At 41.2% G+C, this 25148-nt stretch overlaps 1 protein-coding gene across 3 annotated transcripts; it reads right to left on the reverse strand.

Annotated features, from left to right (window-relative positions):
- Nucleotides 1-385: 385 nt before the first annotated feature.
- Nucleotides 386-24967, reverse strand: TSACC (TSSK6 activating cochaperone). 3 transcript variants are annotated; one of them, XM_044002033.1, is made up of 5 exons: nt 24791-24967; nt 20402-20460; nt 5553-5672; nt 3931-4080; nt 386-571 (listed from the first exon to the last, which is right to left on the reverse strand). In XM_044002033.1, exons 2-5 carry the CDS (start codon nt 20436-20438, stop codon nt 567-569), a joined length of 312 nt encoding a protein of 103 aa, XP_043857968.1. In that variant the 5' UTR covers nt 20439-20460; nt 24791-24967; the 3' UTR covers nt 386-566. The 3 variants fall into 3 exon arrangements, with proteins under 3 accessions (XP_043857968.1, XP_043857967.1, XP_043857966.1); XM_044002032.1 differs by having other exon boundaries at nt 386-597; XM_044002031.1 differs by lacking the exon at nt 386-571 and having other exon boundaries at nt 3858-4080.
- Between the last annotated feature and the right edge of the window lie 181 nt (nt 24968-25148).

Raw genomic sequence — 25148 nt, forward strand, 5'->3', positions numbered from 1 at the left:
CCCCCCCCGCTCTTGGGATCCTCATTTGGGGGTTCGGTCCTGCAAATCGGCCAACCCTGCGGGTGCCTCCTGACCCCTCACTTCCCAAACCTCGAACTAGGCTCCCAAATCCCCCAAGTTGGGAGACGGCAGCTGGAAGCCAGGGATTACATGGGGCAGAGGAAAGGTGTGTAGGGCCAAGGCGGGGCCTGGAGACATCCCCATCTAACCACTTCATCATGATTCCCCGAAAGACATTGCCTTGCCCCCCTTCCAATATGAAGACAATGCCACACAATCAGAATGTGATAAATATATAGAGAGAGGGAGACAGAATTCATGAGCTCAGGTTTTTTACTATTTTATTATGGTTTCAGAGATTCTATGTAAAAATAACCTTTTCACCAGTGGCAGACTTGGCAACAACCCTCCTCACATTAGTTGTGGCCCCAGGAGTCATGTCTTCCCGGATCTCCCCAGGCAAAACAACTTCTGCATCTCTTCCTTTAGGACACATCACATCTGGCTTCAGGGTAGTGAGGAGGAGGGCCAACCAGGGCAAGGGAAGTGACCTGGCTCAACCCTACTTACCCTGTCGAGTGAAAACGAAGTAATAACCTGAGAGAAAAGTGGGTTAAGAAGCTTTTCAGAGGGGAGCCGCCCCCCCCCCCATTTGAGTAGGAGGGTGAGAAATTCTATCCTTCATTGCCATTGTTATAGCTCTTCTTCCCTCTCCTTACCAGCCATCTCCAAGATGCTGAAGGGGGGGGGGGGGGCTGGACTATCATTCTCTTCATTGACAATAAACAATGAAGATCTAGGAAAACCAGATGCTCATTTCAGATGAACCCCAAATAAAGGAGACATTGGGAAGCAGAAATTTGGAATACTACCCTGGAGTCTCAGGCTGAACTAAATGGCTCTGGGAAAACTCTACCATTTACCTCTGGTTCCCTCTCCTCCCTTTTAATTGAAACAAGCCCTGGAGACATTTCTCTATTCCTTAAGGGTAGCCAGGGTAATTGCCACATAAAACTTCACTAAAGATGTGTAGTAGACTACCAAAATTGAGCACTGGTGAGAAGCCATATGATCCCACTGTTCCATCCCAAACCCCCCCCCCCACTCCTTTTCCCTGCCACACTTTGCCACCCCAACTATGAAAGTTAGCACATTCGAATTCTATCCATCACCCAGGAAAAAGTGCAGGTGAGTGAGGAAAACATCTCCATGTTCTTTTTGTGCTCAGCAGAGGGTTAAGATGTGGTTCCAAAAAGAACCATATTAGGAGCTAGAAAAGAAAGCAAGACACCTTTAAGATGTCTTGAACCACAGAGGAGGATGTTGGGGAAGACTTGTAAAATTTTTTTTTAACTAGTCAGAAGGCATAGAATATAGATAGCCTCAAAACCAAAATTTAAGATCCATCTTTCATATTTACTGGCTTTTTCATCCTGGGCAAATCCACTTTACCTCTCAAGACTTAAGGCAGTTCTCTGAAGATTGTAAATTCCAGAGAAGATGCTAATCTGCATTTGTAAAGATAATTGAGACATGAAGAGTAGGGCAAGATGGGAATATCCCTGTCCATACATCCTGTTTCACCTGTAATATCATAATGCTAACTTTCAACACACCAGGTAAGTGTGTCCATGTGTCCAAAGGAGAAAAACTTAATTTGCAAAAAATAAAGGTGACATTTTTCTTAAGAGAAAACAATTTCATTATTTTACAGTCAAATGTGTTTCAAAATTCACCAATATGGCCTGTCTAGTGAGGGATTAATTAATGTTGCTATATTTAGAATGTTATATTTAGCATATATTTAAATAATGTGAAAATATGTGTACCATTATCTTAGTATTAAATCTCTTCCTGATACATATAATAGCAGAATTATTTTTTTGCCCTTTGCCACTATGGAAGGGGGAATAACTGGAAACAATGGTGACAATACCAGGCTTTTTTTTTTTTTCTGGGGCATTGAGGGCTAAGCAACCTGCCCAGGGTCACACAGCTAGTAGTGTCAAGTGTCTGAGGCACACATTTGAACTCAGGTCCTCTGAATCCAAGGCCAGTGCTTTATCCACTGCGCCACCTACCTGCTCCTGACAGTACCAGACTTTACACAATAATACAAAGAAAAAGGGTTGAAAGGGGCCTACATAGATCATCTTTTCTTCTACCTCCAAGCCAAATGCTCCAAATCCACTCTAGACCAAAACTTCTTAAACTGTGGTTATCGACTCCACATGAAGGACGAGTAACTGGATGTGTGTGGGGGGGAATTATATGCCTATTTTACATACTGTATATCTGGAGTCAAAAATTTCTCAGGCAAAAAGGGGTCAGGAGTGGAAAAAGTAAGAAGCCCTGCTCTAGACAGATAGGAGTCTTTCTATCAAATGACTGTAGATAAATCCGTCTTCCTTATTCAAGTGCAATAGCCTAGTCAAGCAGTTCTTCCTGACATCTAGCCCTTAGTTCCTCCAGTCACTGCCAAGAACCACCAACTTCTTGCTGTGTCTCTTTAGGAGATGGGAAATAATGGGTCCTTTTTGAATACGCTTTCATTCATATTTATTGAATCATAAGATATAGAGCTAGAAGGGACCTCGGGGGCCATCTGCTCCAACCCCTCATTTTACAAATGAGGAAACACAAACCAGGGAGGTTGAACAACTTGCCCAAGATCACCCAGGGCAGAAGCAGCAGAGATGGGATTTGAACCATCTCCGATTTCCAGAGCCGGTTCTGTCAGTTGTACTGGGCTCAGAAGCTTGAAGACCATGATGATGCTTCATTCAACCTTATTACCTCAATCTTTTTTCATTTTTCTCTTTACTCCTACATTATTATCTAACTCTTCTTTCCTACTTTCCTATATGCCCTGAAATATAGAACCCGGCTGACCTTTGGGAAGAGTACCTAACCAACTGGAGTACTCACTCTTCCATAAAAACTTGAAGAGGAAGATGACTTAAGGAGGCTCAGACTGCTGAACCAGCCTCAATCCTCTTGACTTCACAAAATATGGAAGAACTGAATGCTTGTTTAAAGCCAAACAGCTCCAAACTGGAATTCCATTCATATTAGATGCTCCTCAGGATTTCATTCCTCCAAGAGTAGCCCTTTATTTCTCTGCTGAGTAGCTGAAATCACCCATTCTTCCTGTCTTCTTGTCTGTGCTGTAGTATTTCATAATGGACACCTGTAACCCCTTTAAACTAGCCTTCCAATTTCTAACTTCTCTCCATTCTAAAATACTTTGCTCATTGGCTCCTTGATTCATTTACTTGCAGAATTTCTTCTAGATAAAAAATACCTATTTCCAACTGTGCCTGACAATAGTAGGTAATTACTGCTGGTTGGCCGATTGCTGTCTTTAAAGACCTACACATGGGTGACCCATCCTGCTCATCTGGGATGCCCTATTTATCTACTTTCATCTCTTATTATTCCCTAAGTCCACCCATAAACCCAGCCCTCTCATGGCCTCCCCACTTTTTATGTCTTGGAGAATCTATTCAGGTCCAATCTACTTGGAACAAGGTCACTAATCTTCCCAAAACACACCCTCTTTGATCACATGGAAAATTCTCTGTCATTTATCCCCCATTGAAAATAAAAGTAACATTCCATATAGTACTTTGTTTACAAAGCACTATTCACATATATTACCTTATATCAGATGGTGAACTCCCCAAACTATGTCTGTTCTAATATACATACCCCAAGTGCTTTGTACAATGATGCCTGTGGGCATTCAATATATACTAGTGATCACAAAATATTCTAGAGAAACTCTGCAGAGCCTAGATTATGGACTTAGAGGGGCCAGAAGGGAAGAAAGCATACACAATTACTTGGTCCCAGAGTTCATTTACTGATTTGAGGTTGGCAAGTCAACAGCAAATTTGGACGTATGGCTCGGCAACATAGAGTCCTTACCCTCCACACCAGGAATCAGCAGAGTCATGGAGGACTGTAGATCTTCTAAGATGGCATCTGTTGTTGGGCAAGTTTGGTTTGAAGTTGGATGATTGGCATGCATGCACTCAAGCAGCCCTAGCAATCCTGGGCGTTTTTTAATGTCGACTCCTGAAGGAGAATGGGCTGGGGAAGAGGGACAAAAGGGGAGAGACACTCATTTTTTGGCTGCCCCACAAATGATCGTCCCTGTAGTTATCGGGGCTCTGTAGAGATCAGCACTTGGAACTTCCCCCACACTCACCAAGTCTCAGACAATAGGGGAGCAGAAGGCAGGGGCTTCTCATGCGCTTCAAGAACTCCAACTGGAGGGCACCTCACCTGCTCCAGTGCCTCATACAGTAGTGACCATTAACATTGACTATTATCCTGTCGTCTTAACTTCAGTACTTCCCTCTGTAACATAAACCCATTTGCTATAATGTTTCCAACTAGCTTGTATATGGCCAATCTTGTTTAGCTTGGTAATCATATCTACTATTCAATTTTTTAGGTGTTGTGCTGTCTTCTCTATTATACCATGAGTTCCTCAAGAGAAGAAATCATGTCTGCTCTGATTATATGGACCTAGAAAATACTTGGTAACTAATTAGGAGAATAATCTAAATCCAAAACAACCTAAATTTAACTATAATCCAGTCTCTATATCGATGTGAAGTGTTTGTGAATTCCTACAATATCTGACATACTGACATTCTTGTGTACCGGAAGGAACAATGCGACTTGGAGTCAGGAAACCTGATTTTGAATCCCAGCTCTGTGACTGTAGGCAACTCATTTCATATCTCAGAACCTCAGTGTTCTCACCTATAAAATGGGGATAATAATATACCTGTACTACCAATCTATCAGAGTTATTGAAAGGAAATTACTTTAAAGATTGTAAGTGGGGCAGCTCGGTGGCACAGTGGTTAAACACCAGCCCTGGATTCAGGAGGACCTGAGTTCAAATCCAGATTCAGACGCTTGACACTAACTGTGTGACCCTGGGCAAGTCACTTAACCCTCATTGCCCCACAAAAAAAAAAAAAGACAAAGATTATAAAGTGCTATAGAAATATAATATCTAGCAAGATTTAAATTTCAATCCTTCTTCCTACCCCCCAGGGAAGGTCTAACAATTCAAGGAAATTATCCAACCTGGAAAAGTGGTGGGGAGGGGAAGGGAGGGGAAAAGAACAGTAAAGACAAGAAGAAGCAATAGTACTAGGATAAACAAATTATCCACTGAAAATTGACTAGACGTGGGATTGGCAGCCAAGTCAACAGGAGGAGGACTCATGATGAAAAATGTATCCACCTCCAGATAAAGACTGATGGACTCAGAGTGCAGACTGAAGTATAATTTTTTTTTCTTTATCTTTTGGAACATGGCTAATGCAGAAATATGTTTTGCATGATTTCAAATGTGTAATGGTTATTGTATTTCTTGTCTTCTCAATGGGTAAGGAAGGGAGAGAATATGGAACTAAAAATAAAACAATGAAATTTTTAAATAAAATTTTTTAAAAAGAAAAAAAATGTCAACAGGAAGCCTTGATCCCCAAATCTGTTCTATTTGGGAAATTCTCTCTATAGGTTACCTGTTTGTAGTTTTGCTGACTGATTGTTTTGACAAGTGGCTGGTTGGTTGCTGGAAGATGAATTGAAACTTGGGGAGGGCTTAGCACGACAAAGAGGCAAAAGTTTGGATTCCTCTTCAACTGGAATAAAATTAAGAGACAACAAATCAGTGTCTTCCAATAAAAATTGAGCATTAAAATTAAGACTGTGTGGCAGGGAAGAACTGCTCACAAATCACTAATAAGAGAAATAAACAACCCTAAGGTTCTACCTCTCGCACACAGCAATTTGGCAAAGATGGCAAAAATCATCAGTCAACAAACATTTATTAAGCACCTATTATGTGCCATGCCCTGTGCTAGCATTGGAAGTACAAAGAAAGGCCAAAAAATCGTCCCTTCACTCAGTGAGTTAACAATCTAATGGGTCAAGATGCTGAGAGAAAGAAAAGAAGCTGAAAAAGTGGGGAGAGGAGGCGAAACCCTGCATAGGCAAATCATGAAGTCCAGAAAAGTGCAGCTGGGTGGGAAATGAAGAGATGGCTGGCCCTGGGCATCTTCTTAAAAGGAAGATCTAGGAGGAATTGCTCTACTCTCCATCCTCTCTAACCAACAGGAGGGAGAGGTCCAGGAGCACAGGATACTGAAGAGTCATGAGTTCAGGGTGGTTGTGATGTTACAGGATGATGAAGTTTCTGGGGACAAGATGGTTATGAATGGTAATGTTGAAAAGTTAACAGAAAGACACATGAGTCATTAATGGTTGGTGGAGTTATGAAGTGATACATGATAATCTCACCTAAAGTGATATTATTATGGATAATAATAAGGAAGTATGCTAAGAAAGTATATAACCTTTAACCCAGAAGTTCCACTTCTAGATATATGTTCCAAAGAGCTGAAAGGTCCCATGTATACCAAAATATTTATGGGTAGCACTTTTTAATAAAAGTTAAAAAAAATAGAAATAAACTAGATACCCACCAACTAGGAAAAAGCTAGAAAGGATTGGTGGTACATACATGTAACAGAATATTATTGTACCATAAAAAATGATGAATATAAAGAATACAGAGCACAATAAGATTTATATAAAACTAATGAAAAATGAAATAAGCCAAACCAGGAAGACAATATACACAGTAACTTCAACAATGTAAATGGAAATGAAGAGGAAAAACTAACAAAACTAAATCCTATATAATTAGAATTACTAAACGTGAAACAGGAAGTGATGAGAAAATTCACTTTCTTCCCCTCCTCTGCAAAGAGACTCAAAAAGCAGAACACCAAAAATACTTTCAGATTAAGAGATGTTCGGAATTAAGATGTTGGTTAGTTTTACTAAAGTGCCCTCCCCGCTTATTCTTTGGTAAAGAGCATGGCTCTCCAGAAGGGAGTAAGGGGGGATATTTATGAAATACATATATATATATATACTATTTGGGGGGGGGCGGGGGGGAGGGATGAGGGTTTAAGTGACTTGCCAGGGTCACTCAGCTAGTAAGCGTCAAGTGTCGGAGGCTGGATTTGAACTCAGGTCCTCATGAATCCAAGGCCAGTGCTTTATCCACTGCCTCACCTAAGCTGCCCCCAGGGGGGATATTTATGGAACCAAGGTTACATAAAAAACAAAGGATGGGAATTTTTTTTAAGACTGTGTGATGGAGACACAATCCTTAGCCTCAAACACGACATATCCTCAAGAGTCATTACAATAAGGAGAAATGAAAAATCAGAGTTGGCAAAATGGAAGTCAGGCTGTGGACAGAAAATTCTGTTCAGTTAGTCAGTCAATAAACATTTATTAAGTGCTACTATTTGCCAGGCACTGTACTAAGTGCTAGATATACAAATAAGAAAAAGGTAGTCCCTGTTTTCAAGCAGTTTACAATCTAATGGACATAACACACAAAAGAAAACTAAAAAGGGGCAGGGGAGAAGAATTTGGTGTGGGGACATGAGGGAAAAGTTTAAAGAAGTACACCTGGTAGAAAATGAAATGGCTGGCCCGAGTACCTCCTTAAATGGAGAATGGGGGAGAAGCGCTTCACTTTGCCTTCCAATCAGAGGGAGAGAAGGTACTGATGAGGTATGAGTACCAAGGCTGAAAGATCTTGCCAATGATCAGGTTCCTGGAGGGTGATAGGGAATTCCAAAGGAGGGAAATAAAGAGATGGCTGGCTCAGGCACCATCTTAACAAGAATTTATTAAAACACCTCATTTGGGTTCCCCCCCCCCTTTTTTTTTGCGGGCCAATGAGAGTTTAAGTGTTTTTTTTCAACTGACAAGCATTTTCCCCCTCTCCTTTAAAAGCCCCTTGTAACAGATATGCATAGTCAAGGAAAACAAAATTCCCACTTTGGCTACTTCCAAAATGTGAACATCTCATTTGAACAAATGAGGCAATATATAATATACTAAGAATGCTGGTCTTGAGTCAGGAAATCCCTAGGTTCTAATCCTGCCTCTGATATATACATGCTTTTCTAGGTAGCTGCATTTGAACTCTGAGTAAATTTTCTAACTTCTCTGGGCCTGTTTCTGTAAAACGACAATAATAGTATCTGTAGGACCTACACTTCATGGGGAAAATTTGCTGTGAAGATCCAATAAGACACTGTCAGAAAGCACTGTGCCTACCTTCACATGCTATATAAACGTTAGAAATCACTGTTATTATGAAGCAGTACTGTTCTTGGCACCATGAAGGATACAAAACACAGTCTTTGCCCCCAAGAAGCTTACAAACTTCTTGTTGTTGTTTGTCCTTCGTTCTAGAAGAGGACCATGACATCAGGACATGATGTCATGACTTGTAGTGAATTGAATTTAAATGAGGGAGGGCTGTGCAAAGTCACCAAGCTCACTCTCTCCTCCAGAGACATCTGGATCCCGTGGCAAGATATAGATCAAGATGATTGGGAGATGGTCTTAGATGTTTGAAGCAATCGGGTGGTTAAGTGACTTGCCTAAGGCCACACAGCTATTAAGTGGGAAGTGTCTAAGGCTAAATTTGAACTCACATCCTCCTGACTCCAGGGCCAATGCTCTATTTACTGTTACCACCTAGCTGCCCCACTTACAAACTAGTCCAGAGGAGAAGATATTCACCATATGACAAAAATGTAGACAAAGTTCTACATGTTATGACTCGAGCAGAGAGAGGTGTCAAACAGAGCAAATGCTGCCCCATAGGAACCTAAATTAAAAAGTAATTGAAGGGGCTGCCAGGTAGCGCAGTGGATGGAGCACTGGCCCTGGATTCAGGAGGACCTGAGTTCAAATCTCACCTCAGACATTTGATACTCACTAGCTGTGTGACCCTGGGCAAGTCATTTAACCCTCATTGCCCCACCCCACCCCCAAAAAAATATGGAGAAGAGGGACCTTAGATGGAGGAGTATGAAAATAAGCTCAAGGGATAATAGGATTTAGATTAGAAGGTACCTTTGGTTTAATTTAGTCTAATCCCTTCATTTTACAGATGAAAAAACTGAGGTCCAGAAAGTATAAATCGATTCACAGACCAAGGTCACAGCTATTAAATGGCAGTGCTTTTCCCCACTAAATTATGCTACTTGTTCTAAAAATAGAGACTTTATCCTAAAGCAATGAAAAGCCAATTTAAGTATAATGACCAAAAATAAGCCAATGAAAGGGCTATAAAAAAGTGTATACCTTTGACCTTGTAATCCCACTTCTAGGTCTGTATCCGAAAAAAAAAAATGAAAAAAAGAAAAAAGGAAAAGGAAAAAGACCTATAGTACAAAAGTATTTATAGCAGTTCTTTTTGTGGAGTCAAAGAATTGGAAATTGAGGGGATGCCCATCAATTGAGAAATGGCTGAAAAAGTAGTAGAATATGATTGGGATGGAATACTATTGTGCTATAAGAAACGACAAGTGGGATGATTTCAGAAAGGCCTAGAAAGACTTACATGTACTGATGTGAAGTGAGCAGAGCCAGGAGAACATATACACTAACAGTAATACTGTAAGATGACCACCTTTAAATGACTTAACTATTCTCAGCAATACAATGATCCAAGACAATTCCAAAGGACTCACGATGAAAGACGCTATCTGCCCCAGAGAAAGAACTAATGATGAGTCTTAATGCCAACCAAAGCATACTATTTTTCACTTTATTTTTTTCCTGGTTTTTTTTTTTGGTCTGTGTTTTCTCTCACAACATGACTAGTATAGAAATATGTTTTGCATGACTGCATACACATAACCTATATCAAACTGCTTGCCATATCAGGGAGGGGGGAAGGGAGGAAGAGAATTTGGAACTCAAACAAAATCTGTAAAATTGTTATTACATGTAATTGGAAAAAATTATAATATTATTAAAAAAAAGTTTCTAAACAAAGAACTGACATGCTGAGAGTGATGTTTTGGGAAAAATTAAGTTGGCAGATTCCAGGAGACAAGTGATCAATGTATATAAGGTAAACAGTTTTCAAAAGAAGGATTGTAAACTATAAATGACCACATATGAAAACATGCCGCCAATAGTAAGATAAATGCAAATTAAAGCAATGTTCAGGTTTTATCCCACATCATGAAACCTGGCAAAGATGAGAAAAAGAGAACCTCAGGAGTATGGGTAGATAGACACCATCATGATGCGGCCAATGTGGGAGAAGGGGGTGGTTAATAGTGCCAAGGGCTGCAAAGAGGTCAAAAGCCATGAAGACAGAAAAAGACTCTAGGTTTATCAGTTAATAAATCATTAATTAGCCTAGTGGTAGAGTCAGAAGCCAGAATGCAAGGGACTTAAAAGTGAATGGAAACAAAAGGGAGAAAAAATTTGGACAACAGTTTAGGATTGGCCAGGAGATCAAATTAAGACTCACCTGAATAAATGTGACAACTGAAGTCATTAAATAAATGAACTATCCCAGGGTATAGGGTTAAATAGGAATGAGCAAAGGTCTACAGACTGAACGTCAAGGAATGACCATAGAGGACAGGAAGAGGAGAAATGGCCATCAAAGGTGACAAAGAAGTGGTAGAAGAGGCAGAAGAACCAAATTAGTGTAAAAACATGAGGGGAAGGGCAGCTAGGTGGTGCAGTGGATAAAGCACTAGCCCTGGATTCAGGAGGTCCTGAGTTCAAATTTGACCTCAGACACTTGACACTTACTAGCTGTGTGACCCTGGGCAAGTCACTTAACTCTCAATGCCCTGCCCCCCCCCCAAAAAAAAAACACATGAGGGGAAAAGGTAGAAGAGAAGATAAACAACAATGTCACATTACATAGAAGTCAAGAAGGGGAATTTTATAAGTCACAAAAAATTTAACAAGGGGCAGCTAGGTGGTACAGTGGATAGAGTGCTGGGCCTAAAATCAGGAAGACTCATCTTTCTGAGTTCAAATATGACCTCAGACACTCTAGCTGTATGACCCTAGGCAAGTCACTTCACTCTGTTTGCCTCAGTTTGCTCATCTGTAAAATGAGCTAGAGAAGGAAATGGCAAAACCACTCCAGTATATTTGGCAAGAAAACCCCAAATGGTATCATAAAGAGTCAGACACGATCGAAACTAAACAACTAAACAAATTTCACAAAAAATGAACAACCTTCAAGAGCAGTTTCTTTTCTTTTTTTTTTCAAGTGAGGCAATTGGGGTTAAGTGACTTGCCCAGGGTCACACAACTAGCAAGCGTTAAGTGTCTGAGGCCAGATCTGAACTCAGGTACTCCTGACTCCAGGGCCAATGCTCTATCCACTGCACCACCTAGCTGCCCCCAAGAGCAGTTTCAGTAGAGTGGTAGAGATGGAAGGCAAACTGCAGAAGGCTGGAGAATTTCAGCAAAGGTAATAACTTATGGTATTATGATAATTTTTATTAATAATTTTTATGGATCTGTGATTTCATTAGCATATGTAACTCCCAATGTGGAAACCCCCCAACTATTGTCTGAATCTTAAAAATCTTAGGCAGGAGGGCAGCTAGGTGGTGCAGTGGATAGAACACTGGTCCTGGAGTCAGGAGGACCTGAGTTTAAATCTGGCCTCAGATACTTGACACTTACTAGCTGTGTGACCTTGGGCAATTCACTTAACCGTCCTTGCCCAACCAAAAAACAAACAAACAAGCAAAAGTTTTAGGCAGTTTCCTGAGACAAAGGTTAAGTGACTTACCTATGGTCATACAGCTGCTATATATCCAAGGCAGGGCTTGAGTTCAGGTCATCCTGATTTCAAAGCCAGCCCTCCATCTACTGCCTCCTGAGTAGAGACCACTCATCAATAAATTTGGTACAGAAAGGAATGGGAGAAATAGGATTAATGTTGGAGAGAAAATATTAGGGTCACCAAATCCATTGCTAGGAACCTCAGAGCCCATTCTATACATGAAGAGACGTCCCTCCTACAACACCCCTAACAAGCAATCATCCAGCCTTCACTTGAATACTTCCAGTGATAGGGAGACCCACAGTTGGGTCTTAGGCACTCTTCTCTTCTCCCTCTATACATACTCTCAGTAACCTCATCAGCACTCAGGGGTTGTACTATAAGTTGGACATCTCAAACTCAATATTGTCCAAAATTGAACTCATTATCTTTCCCCTCAAAAACCCTCTTCTTTCTTTCTTTCTTTCTTTTTTTTTTGTGTGTGTGTGTGTGAGGCAATTGGGGTTAAGTGACTTGCCCAGGATCACACAGCTAGTTAGTGTTAAGTGTCTCAGGCCACATTTGAACTCAGGTCCTCCTGACTCCAGGGCCGGTGCTCTATCCGCTGCCCCAACCCTCTCCTCTTTCAAACCTGCCTATTTCTGCGAAAGGTACCACTATCCTTCCAGTCTCCTAGGTTCATAAATTTGACATTATCCTCATCTCCTCAGTCCCCCACATCCCACATATCTAATCAATTGCCAGATGTTGCTATTTTTACCCCCACGATATCTCCTTCATCCACCCCTCCTCTGCACTAACAACTACCATCTTAGTTCAGTTTTTCAGATATCTGAAGTTATCTGTCACAGTGCCCCGCCCCAATCTTACTTTCTGCCAAATAAACATCCTTGATTACTTCATCTGTGCCTCCCATGCCACAGTTAACAATCTCCTTACCTTCCTGGTAACTACTTTATCAATGTTCTTGTTAAAATGTGGTATGTAAACGTGAACACAGTACTCCATAAGTGATTTGACCATGGCAGAGTAATGATGATTTCATCCTCCAAAAAAATAAAGACGGGGCCAAAGGGGAACTGCTAATCTGATCAACAAGGACACTGGCTGCAGAAGAAAAAATGGGAGCCTTAGAGGCAGTGATCATTCCATTATAGAAATTATAGGAAAGGCTAGAAAAACTAGCTATAACTGACATAACCCCTGAAATTGAGGAACCAATTTCAGATAGCTTAGAAAAAGAAGTGGGGCAGCTAAATGGCACAGTGGATAAAGCACCGGCCCTGGAGTCAGGAGTACCTGAGTTCAAATCCGGCCTCAGACACTTAACACTTACTAGCTGTGTGACCCTGGGCAAGTCACTTAACCCCAACTGCCTCAATAAAAAAAATAAAAAAGAAAAAGAAGTGATCTGGTGATCACTTCTATAAGGGATCCCCATATTTGGCAGGGGAAGTAGACTCAAGAAGGATGGGGAGCTCTCAAGAAAGAAATTCTGAAGGCACAAGCAGAAATTAGTCTAATGAAGGAATACAAGGGGAACTATCTAAAAAGACTGATGTTTATGCAGAATTATATCATTTTAGTGTTGGAAAGAACCTCAGTAACCATGTAGTTCGACCCATACTGTAAATAAATTTCCTATTATATAATATATCCAACAACTTTGGTCATCCAACCTCTGCTTAAAGGCCTCCGATGAGGAGTCAGCACAGGAAACAAACTGACCAACTTGGATTTTAAGGAGACATCTCTTAGAAGATGGAAACAAGGGCAAATAATTGAGGATAGATACAAAAGAGTAGCCCAGTATTCTAAAAAATAGTGTCAAAAACACTTAAGCCTAAATAAGCTAAGAGAACAGATATATTGGGGAAAAGAAGAATATCAAAAAAAGGAGGGCACAATTGCTGAGGGTAGATGGTATGAAAACTGATAATTGATCAATTTTATTTTGCTTTTGTTCTCTCTCTCTTTTTTTTTTCCTTTTTCGGAGCAATGAAGGTTAAGTGACTTACCCAGGGTCACACAGCTAGTAAGTGTCAAGTGTCTGAGGCCAGATTTGAACTCAGGTGTTCCTGAATCCAGGGCTAGTGCTTTATCCACCACACCACCTAGCTGCCCCCACATCTCTTTTCTCTATTAAGAACGATGATTTGGGAATCAGAAAGGATCTGAAATGGCTAATGGTGAGCTGGTATGCAAGATAAGTCAGGAAACTGCCAGAAAGCAACTAGGTGCCCATTTTTTTGGGGGGGGGGGGAGTCTTCTTTTAAAAATAAACATTTTTTAGCAGCTAGGTGGCGCAATGGATAAAGCACCAGCCCTGGATTCAGGAGAACTTGAGTTCAAATCTGGCCTCAGACACTTGACACTTACTAGCTGTGTGACCCTGGCAAGGTCACTTAACCCTCATTGCCCAGCAAAAAGAAAAAAAAGAAAAAAGAAACATTTTTTCTTTAAGTTTAAGTTCTAAATTCTATCCCTCCATCCCTTCCCTCCCCGCTCCCTGAGGCAGTAAGCAATCAGATGTTATATATGTACAATTATGTAAAACACTTCCATGTTAGTCATTTGTATAAGAAGACTTGAATAAAAGAAAAAAATGAAATAAAGTTAAAAATAGCATGCTTCAGTATGTATTCAATCAGTATCAGTTCTTTCTCTGGAGGTGGATAGTATGCTTCATTACTAGTCCTTTAGGATTGTCTTGGATCATTGTATTGCTGAGAATAGCTAAGTCATTCACAGTTCTTCATCGAACAATATTGCTGTTACTTTGTAAAATAACCTGGTTCTGTTCACTTTACTATACATGAATTCATGTAAATCTTTCCAGTTTTTTTCTTAAATCCTGCTTGTCATTTCTTATAGCACAATAATATTCCATTACAATCTTATACCACAGCTTGTTTAGCCATTTCCCAGTTGATAGGGCATCTCTTTGATTTCTAATTCTTAGCCACAACAAAAAGAACTGCTATAAATATTTGTGTACAAATCAGACTTTTTCTCTTTTTTTTTTTTTTTGGATGTCTTTGGGATATAAACCTAGCAGAGGTATTGCTGGATCAAAGGGTATGCCCTTTGGGCAAAATTCCAAATTGCCCTCCAAAATGGTTGGATCATTTCACAACTCCACCTTCAGTGGATTAGCAACCCAGTTTCCCCACATGTCACACCAGAAAAACGCAGTTATCTCATAAAAATGAGACAGGGAGGGAGTCTGGGTAAGGAAGGAAAATTACAGAAAGGAGGCCTCAAGGCTGAGAAAGGAGCCCTGCAGGTGCCTAGAACAACATTATAGAAGAGCCTCAAAGCCAGTAGTTCTAACTAGTCCAAGTGTGCCAAAGGTTAAAGCTAGTTTGTACTGTGCTTGCTTAAATTAGCTTATGCACATTAACTGACAACACCCCAAAGGCAGGGACTGCTGCCATTTTCAAATATTCAATATATGTAATGGGAGAGGAGACATGCTAAGGGGAAATATGTAGAAATATTTCAGGAAGATTGTACACCTTGAGCCCTCAACCAATGAGGCAAAGAGGGGAGGGACTTTGTGTTAGGTTCAGGAATAAAAAGAGAAGTTTGTTGGGGAAAGCATGCCACTTTTCTTTATAGTGCATACCTATTCTTGCAAAAATGTAATAAAGCCTTCATATAGTCACCAAAAGGGAAACTCATGTATTTTTATTTCTGACACTACATGCCCTCCAACATCCAACATTTTCCGTTTTTTTGTCATATTAGCTACTCTGATAGGTATGAGGTGATACCTCAAAGTTGCTTTAATTTCTATTTCTCTGATCAATAGTGATTTAGAAAAAAAAAATTTTTAAAGAGAGAAGGACAAATAGTGGTTTAGAGCTTTTTTTCATATGACTACAGAGAGCTTTGATTTCTTTGTCTGAAAACTGCCTGTTTATATCCTTTGACTATTTGTCAATTGGGCAATGACTTGTATTCTTATAAATTTGACTCAGTTCTTTATATGTTTGAGAAATGAGGCCCTTAGCATAGATACTTGTTGCAAAAATTATTTCCCAGTTTTTTGCTCTCCTTATAATTTTGTTGTGTTGGTTTTGTTTGTGCAAAAGCTTTTTAAATTTATATAATCAAAATTATTTCTTTTATATTTTGTAATGCTCTCTAGATCTTTGGTCCTAAATTCTTCCCCATCCATAAATCTGACAGATAAACTATTCCATACTCTCTCTCTCTCTCTTTTTTTTTTTGTATGTTTTTTTGGTGAGGCGATTGGGATTAAGTGATTTGCCCAGGGTCACACAGCTAGTAAGTGTTAAGTGTCTGAGGTCAAATTTGAACTCAGGTCCTCCTGAATCCAGGGCCGGTGCTCTATCCACTGCGCCACCTAGCTGCCCCATTCCATACTCTTTTTTTTTTGAAGAGTAATGAGGGTTAAGTGACTTGCCCATGGTCACACAGCTAGTAAGTGTCGGTTCTTTATTCACTGTGCCATCTAGCTGCCCAATTTTTTGTTTGTTTTTGCAGGGCAATGAGGGTTAAGTGACTTGCCCAGAGTCACACAGCTAATAAGTGTCAAGTATCTGAGGCCAAATTTGAACTCAGGTCCTCCTGAATCCAGAGCTGGTGCTTTATCCACTGTGCCACCTAGCTGCCCCCTATTCCATACTCTCTTAATCTTTAGCTGACCTTTCTAAGCCACTGTCAGTGACATTTTATAGAAGATATTGAATAGAAGAGGTATCACAAGACAAAAGAGAAGCAAATGTTTTCCTGTTTTCAAAAGGGAGACAAGAATGAAATCGGCAAACTATAGGCCAATGAACATCTAATTCCTAGCAAAATTCTAGAACATATTAAATGAATGGGCTTGTGAGCATTTACAAAGGGAAGCAATGAGAAATAAGATACCTAGTTTTGGGGGGTTTTTTTGGTTGTTTTGTGTGTGTGTGTGTGTGTGTGTGTGTGTGTGTGTGTGTGTGAGGCAATTGGGGTTAAGTGACTTGCCCAGGGTCACACAGCTAGTGTCAAGTATCTGAGGCCAGATTTGAACTCAGGTACTCCTAATTCCAGGGCTGGTGCTCTAACCACTGCGCCACCTAGCTGCCCCCAAGACACCTTGTTTTAATCAAGAACAGGTCACACCAGATTCATTGCCTTCCTCAACAGTATGACTAGAATGGGAGGTCAGGGGAACTGTTTGAGACATGCTAAACTTAGATTTCAGATAGATAGATAGATAGATAGATAGATAGATATCTGTCATGCTATCCTTTGTGCACAAGATCAGCAGTTTTCCAATTTTTTAGTCTTAAATTACTGAAGACCCTAAAGAGATTTTCCTTATGTGGGTTATATCTATTCATATTTCCCATATTTGAAATTAAAATATACCAGTATTATTATGAAAATAATTTTGACTTAATGGACTCCCTGAAAAGGTCTTTAAGGACCACAATGGGTCTTCTGGCCACTTTTTGAGAATCAATGAGTTAAACGATACAATTAAGTAGATTTAAATCTAGCTGAATAAGTGGATCCAAAGACTAATACATGGGTCAATGTCCTTTTGTAGAGTGGTCTCTAGTGAAATGTCCCCAGGCACCTGTCCTGGGCTCTGTATTGTTCCACATTTTTTCAATGATTTTGATGAATGTCATCAATGCCTTTTAGTTTCACACAAGCTAGTTGTTATTATCTCCCTTTGCTGTATACACCTAAACCCCACCACTGAAAAATTCTTTTTAACAAAGAAAAATACTTAAGCAAAATATAAACCTTGTCTGACATTATATACCACATTCGACATCTGTAGTCCCTCACATCTCTACTGAGAGGAATGAGATGAATTTCATCACTAGTTGGACAGAGCTTGTTCATTCTAAGCAATCACAGTTTGGATGCCTTTTAGTGGTGTTCTTTTTTAGTAGTGTGAACTGGTAACTAGAGAAATGAAGACTGTTCTAGACTGCATTGAGAGAGGCCTCTGGGGGCAGCAAGGTGGCACAGTGGATAAAGCACCGGCCCTGGATTCAGGAGGACCTGAGTTCAAATTTGGCCTCAGATACTTGACACCTACTAGCTGTGTGACCCTGGGCAAGTCACTTAACCCTCATTGCCCCACAAAAAAAAGAAAAAGAGAGAGAGAGAGAGAGAGGCGCCTCTGGACAGGACAAGAAGTAATAGATCTCCTTTGCCTTCATTCAGATCATATCTGTAATACTTCTTAGGAAAGAGAAAAACAGGAACAAATCCAGAGAAAAGCAAGCATCAAGGCCACAGAACTAAAGAATGTGCCATGGGAGAATTTGTTGAAGGAACGAGGGATTTAACCTGGAAAAAAGTGATGAAGGGGAAAAGGATGGGGCTCTAAGTACTGAAGGCCAACCATTTGGAAGAGAGGTTAGCATTCTTCTGCTTGACCCCAGAGGACAGAACTAGGCAAGTTATAGAGAGACATATTTAGGTTTTAGGTTTAACGTAGAAGAAAACTTCCTACCAATTAGAGCTGACCTTACGTAGAATGGATTGGCTCAGGAGGGAGTGGTTTCTCCCTTTAATAAAAAACAAGAGGGGCAGCTAGGTGACACAGTGGATAGAGCACCAGCCCTGGAGTCAGAAGGACCTGAGTTCAAATTCAGCCTCAGACACTTAACACTTAACTAGCGGTGTGACCCTGGGCAAGTCACTTAACCCCAAATTGGCTTCAAAAAAAAAGAAAGAAAGAAAGGAAAAGAAAAGAAAAGAAAAGAAAAGAAAAGAAAAGAAAAGCAATAATTAAGTACCTACTATGTGCTAGGCACTGTACAAAGCACTTTACAAATATCTCATTCAACCCTCATGATTACCTGGGGGAGGTTGGTGCTATTATTATCCTTGCTTTACAGATGAAGAAATTGAGGTTAAATGACTTGCCTAGGGTCACACACACAGCCAGTATATGTCAGAAGCAGGATTTGAACACCGGTCTTCCCAGTCACAAGGCCAGTTCTCTAACATTTATATACATTGTTTCTAAGAAGGGGCACTACACTTGTATTAATTTGGCTATTAGACCAGAGAGTTTACTCATATTATGGCTGCAGTCCACTAATACTGACAGGTGGTTTGTTTTTCTTCATAGGAAGAGTTTTCTGGCCATGTCTCTTCTATCCTGTGTGCAGTTGATCCTTTTCATCCAAACTCTCTTTTTCTATCCTCCATGTTTCTTTTTCATGGTACTTTGTGTCAAGACAGCACTCTGTATGTGTTGACTATACTCTTAGGAGGCAGAAAAAGGAAACAGGAAATGGGGGTACAAGTAAATGGGTACCTGACTTGGTGTGTTCCATATGTGGAAGGTGAGGGGACCTCTCAAAACTCTTCTACAGAGAGCATCTCAAAAGTCTTAGTTCAGTGTTAAGCTATTAAAGCTTATATAGTTAAGTCCTAATTACTCATGGTAATTAGGAAGTGACCACCCAGTCTGTGAATTCTCTAGGCCTCTTCTCCTTCTTCCTCCAGATTGGGCTATCTTTGGCCATTTGACTATTTACTAGAAGATGGACAGAAGATAGAAGAGACGAAATTTAGATTCATTTTTGCTCAGATTCCTAATCTCTTTATCACTCTGATATGTTAACTCTGACATTTCTCTGAACAATTTAAATCACTTTACCCATAAGCTTTTGCTTTGAGAGACTGCATGATGTAGTGGAAAGAATACTAGACTCAGGGTCAAGTGAGAACTGGGTTTGAATTTGCCTCTGATGTTCATTAATTGTACAACCATGGGCAAATCACTTCACTTGTCTGAACCTCAGTTTTCTCATCTGTAAAATGGGACTAACATTGCCTATATAGCACCTACCTCATAGGGCTGTTGTGAGATCACGAGATAACAGTACATCAAGCAGTTGGCAAACCTCAAAATATAACATAAATATTACCTATCACTAATAGTGCCATTCCTGCTGTAATGGATAGTTTGAGGAATCATTTACACAAAATGGGTCATATTTTTCAACCACCAATATAGGAGTGGAGCTGGGGGGGAGGGGGAAGGTTTTACCAAAAAGTAGGAGGGAAAATTTTTTTTTAAATCCACTTTTTTCAGTGTTTAGTTCCAGACTGAATTCCAAAAGTTATGATGGTAGAGAAGGGGCACTGGTTCAATTTTAGGCCATTCTAGGCCTCTAGCTCGACATGTTCCCCTTTCCAAAGTGTTCTGAAGCCCACTGGGCTAGAAGAATTTTCCATGAGGAAGTCCAAGCTATAAAGTGAAAGGAGCAAACAACTTTGTCTGGTACCATACATCATTCAAATATATGTTCTTTACCTCCATGTGCAACTCTGGCTTAGATATGGCAAATCACAAAACAAGACTCACTCCTCCCTGCCTGTATGCAGCCATGTTCTTTGGAATCTGGAGCAGTGTTTGTATCAGACTTTTCACAGAATTCCTATGTAGAGGTCCTTGGTAACTGGGCCCAGCCCACCTATACTGTAACAACTGATGGCCTGAGTCACAAGTATGTGTCTGGTGATCACAGCTAAGAAAGCCTCCTACTGGGTACGCTTGAGGAGGTACAAAAGAACTAACAGTACCTTGGGGTATGACAATTTAATGGAGAAAACAAGGCAAAAGCAAAAATGTCTTTCCACCCAGCCAACTGCAGATTAGATAGCATTACTGTCAAATGAGGAGGGCCTCAGACTCAAAGGAGAAGAGGCAACCCATTCCAGGCCACTTACCTTTTCTTTTGGCAGAGTTACTTTTTGGCTTCTCCATCTGATTAGCAAAGTTCTGGTTCCTGAGAAAGAATAGCTGTATCACTGGGCTGGGTAACATATGACTTCTGTACTATTCCAAGTATTCTTATCACAACGACATAGAACTCAGCCATTTATGAGTCCTCTTCTCCATAAACCCTAATAGATCTTAAGTGGTTTGCACTGGGAGCAGAGCAATCACAGAGGATGCTGTGTATTTCCACATTTGTGACTACATTACAAAGTCAAATATAACCAATTTTTCTATCATCTGTTACTCGGGGAGTATCACTGCCTCACTTTTACTCTACTAATACAAATAATCCAGAGGTGACTACAAGTACTACCTTCCTGCTTCTGGGCACAAGTGTACTTCTCCCAGCCTAGATTTGGAAGACTTGAAAAGAAATTTCTGTAAATTATACCCTACTCATAGCTCTCTGTGTCTTCCTTTATAGCTAAGTACTCTAGGATAGTTAACTCAGGTAATGTCACCCCTTCCTTCCTTCCTTCCTTCCTTTTCTATCCTGCAAGAAACAGAAAACAGTGCCACCATGCCCCCCTCCCCACCCCCCCACCCCCCAACCATCTTTACACAGCCTATTCACGGGGCCAAGAGTTCAGTATGTGGCAACAAAAAAGGGGATCTGTGAGACTTCAGAGCTGTTAAAATAGAGAACAAGGACTGAACTCGTGGTTTTTACTGGCATCAGGAACTTCCAGGTGAGGATGGTAATTCCCTCTGCCTCAGCAGGTCAACGCCTTATCTGCACTTTATTAAAATCTTAGAGAACTGGGGCAGCTAGGTGGCGCAGTGGATAGAACACTGGCCCTGGATTCAGGAGGATCTGAGTTCAAATCCGACCTCAGATACTTAACACTTACTAGCTGTGTGACCCTGGGCAAGTCACTTAACCCCAATTGCCTCACCAAAAAAAATCTTAGAGAACTGACTAAAACCCTGAGAGCTTAAGTGCCTTGGCCCTGGGCCACATAGCTCAGATGTATCAGAGGTAAAGCCAGGTCTTCCTCACTTGAAGAGAGCTCTCTTCAAGCCTGCAGGCTACCTTGCCTCAAAACACTTAATACCTAGGGCAGAGCTCCAAAGAGTACAATCAGCTATGTGAATATGAAGCACCATTACTACCATTTACTTTTGGGGGTTTTTTTGTGGAGCAGTGAGGGTTAAGTGACTTGCCCAAGGTCACACAGCTAGTAAGTGCCAAGTGTCTGAGACCGGATTTGAACTCAGGGCCTCCTGAATCCAGGACCCTTGCTTTATCCACTGCACCACCTGTCCCCAACCATTTATTTTTACAGAAGCCTGAATTCTGGTCCTGACACTCACCAGCTGTGACCATGGAGCCAAATCTCCATTCAAACAGGTGCCACTCATCACATGACCTTAGGCTGTTCCAACAGCCGATAGTTGTTTCCCCCTCCACTCTCTCCCCACTCTGGCCATCCCACCAAAGGGATCTGCTTAAAGCATTGTGATAAAATAATGGGATTTAGCAGATACTCAAAGGCCCACCTGGAGATTAATCTAAACTGATTGAATTAAGTGAGAGTGATTGACTGCTGATTAGCCTACTTCAGGTTAAGTGGATTGTAAGCACACCTGGCTAGCCCTTAAGAAGGTATTGTTGGGGCAGCTAGGTGGTACAGTGGATAAAGGCACTAGCCCTGGATTCAGGAGGACCCGAGTTCAAATCCGACCTCAGACACTTAACACTTACTAGCTGTGTGAACCTGGGCAAGTCAATTAAACCCAATTGCCTCACTAAAAACAAAAAGAGAAAAAAAAAAGAAAGTATTGTTCTCAGAAGCTAAAGACTTTGAACTTAACTCAAGACCACCCTCAAGTCCAGTGAACCAATGGATTTGGATGATGCTAACCAATCAACTTGAAGCAGTGTGTAAGGACTGCCTTTGCTCCAGACCTATAAAAAGCTTCCACACTCAGTTTAAGGAAAGTTTGTGATTGAAGCAGGCTCCTGACACAGGACTTGAGGAAGAACCTGATCAGGCTGGAACTCTAGGCTAGATTGGCCTTTTCTTAACTTTCTGAACTCCATGTGAATACCTAGTATGCTTTAATAAATGCTTAATGCCAAAGACTAGTGCTAAAGCTAATTTAAGGCGACATTTAGATTTTAAACATCACAATTTGGTGACCACGAAGGGACACTGAACCTCTCAGACCACACATTAGGTTTTAAACATCACAGTATGAATCTGCCTGTATCACCCCACCACTAAATAAACACTCCAATGGCCCCCTATTTCCTCCAGGGTCAACTAGAAAGTCTTCTGTTTGTCTTTGAGAGCCCTTTTCAGCCTGGTCCCTCCCCATCTTTCCAGTCTTCTTACACTTTTTTCTCCTTCATGTACTCTACAATCCTATAGTCTTGTAGCAGTTCATGGAACAGTAACTCCACCTCCAGACTCCGTGCATTTTCACTGGCTGTTCCCCAAGGCTAGAATGTTCTTTTCACGTTGCTAGGCAATCCTCCTATGCCTCCCTCATCCATTCACTGTCCTACTTCCCACAGCGGCTCTTCCCAACCTTTTCCATCCTTCCTCAAACCTCTCACGGGTTCCTCTCCCACCGCCCTCTCATCTAAGATCCTTGTCTTCTATTTTACAAAAAAAAATTTGAGGGTATTCACCATGAACTCCCTCTTCCCACTTCTTCCTCATCTCCTATCACTTCCTTTGATTGATTTCTTATCACTCAGATGCCTTCTGCCACTCTCTCTTCTTCACCCCTGCCTCACATGATGAAGGTTAACCTCTTTCTGTTTTTTTTTTAGGAGCAAAGAACTACAATTTGGGGAGGGGGAAGGGGCAATGAGGGTTAAGTGACTTGCCCAGGGTCACACAGCTAGTAAATGTCAAGTATCTGAGGCCAAATTTGAACTCAAGTCCTCCTGACTCCAGGGCTGGTGCTTTATACACTGCGCCACCTAGCTGCCCCCAAGGTTAACCTCTATTACCAGTTTAAGCAATCCCATTCTGTCTCATCTCCTTCAACAGATTACCCGCTTCTAACACTTAATTTTTAAACTCTAGCCCATTCCCTGCTGCCCACAAGCACATATTCCCCCATCCTCAAAAAACTCTCACTTGATCCTTCCATCTCCATTATCAATCTATAATGTCTTTTGCACTTTGTGACTAAACTCTTTAAAAAAGAGCATTTATAATAAGTGTCTCCACTTTGTCTCCTCACTTTCTTCTTAACCCCTTGTAATTTGGCTTCCCACCTTATTCCACTGAAACTGCCCTCTCCAAAGTTATTAATGATCTGTCTCTTAGTTGCCAAATCCAATGGACTTTTATCAATCCTCATTCTCCTTGACCTCTCTGAAGCCCTTAACACCGTTGCTCACTTTCTCCTCCTTGATACTCTTCTATCTAGGTTGTTGGGACACCATTCTGTCCTGGTTCTCCTCCTCCCTGTCTGACCACTCTTCTGTTTCTTCTACTGGATCTTCATCCAGGTCACTCCACTCCAGGTCACTAAAGGTAGGTGTCCCTCAGGGTTCTTTCCTTCAACTTCTCTTCTACCTCCATTCCACTTGGCTTGGGGATTTCATTCGTTTCCATTAATTTTATTATCTGATGATTCACAAATCTACCTATTCTGTCCCAAACTCTCTGCTGACCTCCAATCTCACCTCTCCAACTGCCTTTCAGCTCAAAATGGATCTCCAGAAGATATCTTGTTTGTTTTTTGGTTGGGCAATGAGGGTAAAATGATTTATCTCTTACCATTTTTTAAAATATCCCCATTGCTTAGCACAATGCTTGGCACATAGTAGGTGCTTAATGTTTATTGACTGATTTGTTTTTCGTCACCTCCTGGCTTCCTTCAAGACTGCTCAAATGCCACCTACCGCCTTCCTCCTCCCTCCCCACCATATAACTATTTGTACAGCTGTCTGCATGCTGTCTTTAACATTCGAATGTAAGCTCCTAGAGGGAAGAGACTCTGTTTTTGCCTTTCTCTGTATTCTCATAGGTTAGCACTCGGTGCTTAATAAAAACTTGTCGATTGACTGCGAAATGAGTGTACTCCAACTACATGCCTCCCAGGACTTTCGTAAGAAAAATGCACTGTAAATTTTAAAGTGGTATAAAATTGTGAGTTATTATTACTGGTTATCACGTAAACAGCAATAGCCTAAGAGTGCAAAGATTCAGTCACAAAGCTAACTGGGCAACCAACTACAAATCCCAGCATGTACAGGGAAATGTACTGTTATCCAGTCCTGAAAACTACAATTCCCATATCACCCTGCGGCAAAACGTCACGTTTCTGTCTCAAATGCCGGTTGACATCTTCCCTACATCCCATTCCCTCACCTTTGCTGGGTTCGAACCGACTGATTGAAGGCTGTTATGTCTTCCTAGTTCTTCAGAGGCCTGGTAGAGCCGGAGGAGATGGTTCAGTTAACTCACCTGCTATGTAAAACAAAAGCATAAACCCTCCCAGCTTCCAGAGCCCCACCCAGGAGCTGTTGCGCTTGCGCGCTAAACCACCAACCAATCAACCGCTTGTGCTAAGGCGCCTGCGTGGAAGATATCAGCGTGCTAGAGTCTGCACGAGGCCCTGCCGGGAGCGGCCATCCAATTGCGCCTGCGTCTGTACTGCCCCTCCCCTCCGTTCGGCTCTCTCTCTACCTAACTTGTATAGCCGTTCGGGCCAGAGAGGCGGGACCGG

Source organism: Dromiciops gliroides, chromosome 4, assembly GCF_019393635.1.
Source record: "Dromiciops gliroides isolate mDroGli1 chromosome 4, mDroGli1.pri, whole genome shotgun sequence".
Taxonomy (NCBI): Eukaryota; Metazoa; Chordata; class Mammalia; order Microbiotheria; family Microbiotheriidae; genus Dromiciops; species Dromiciops gliroides.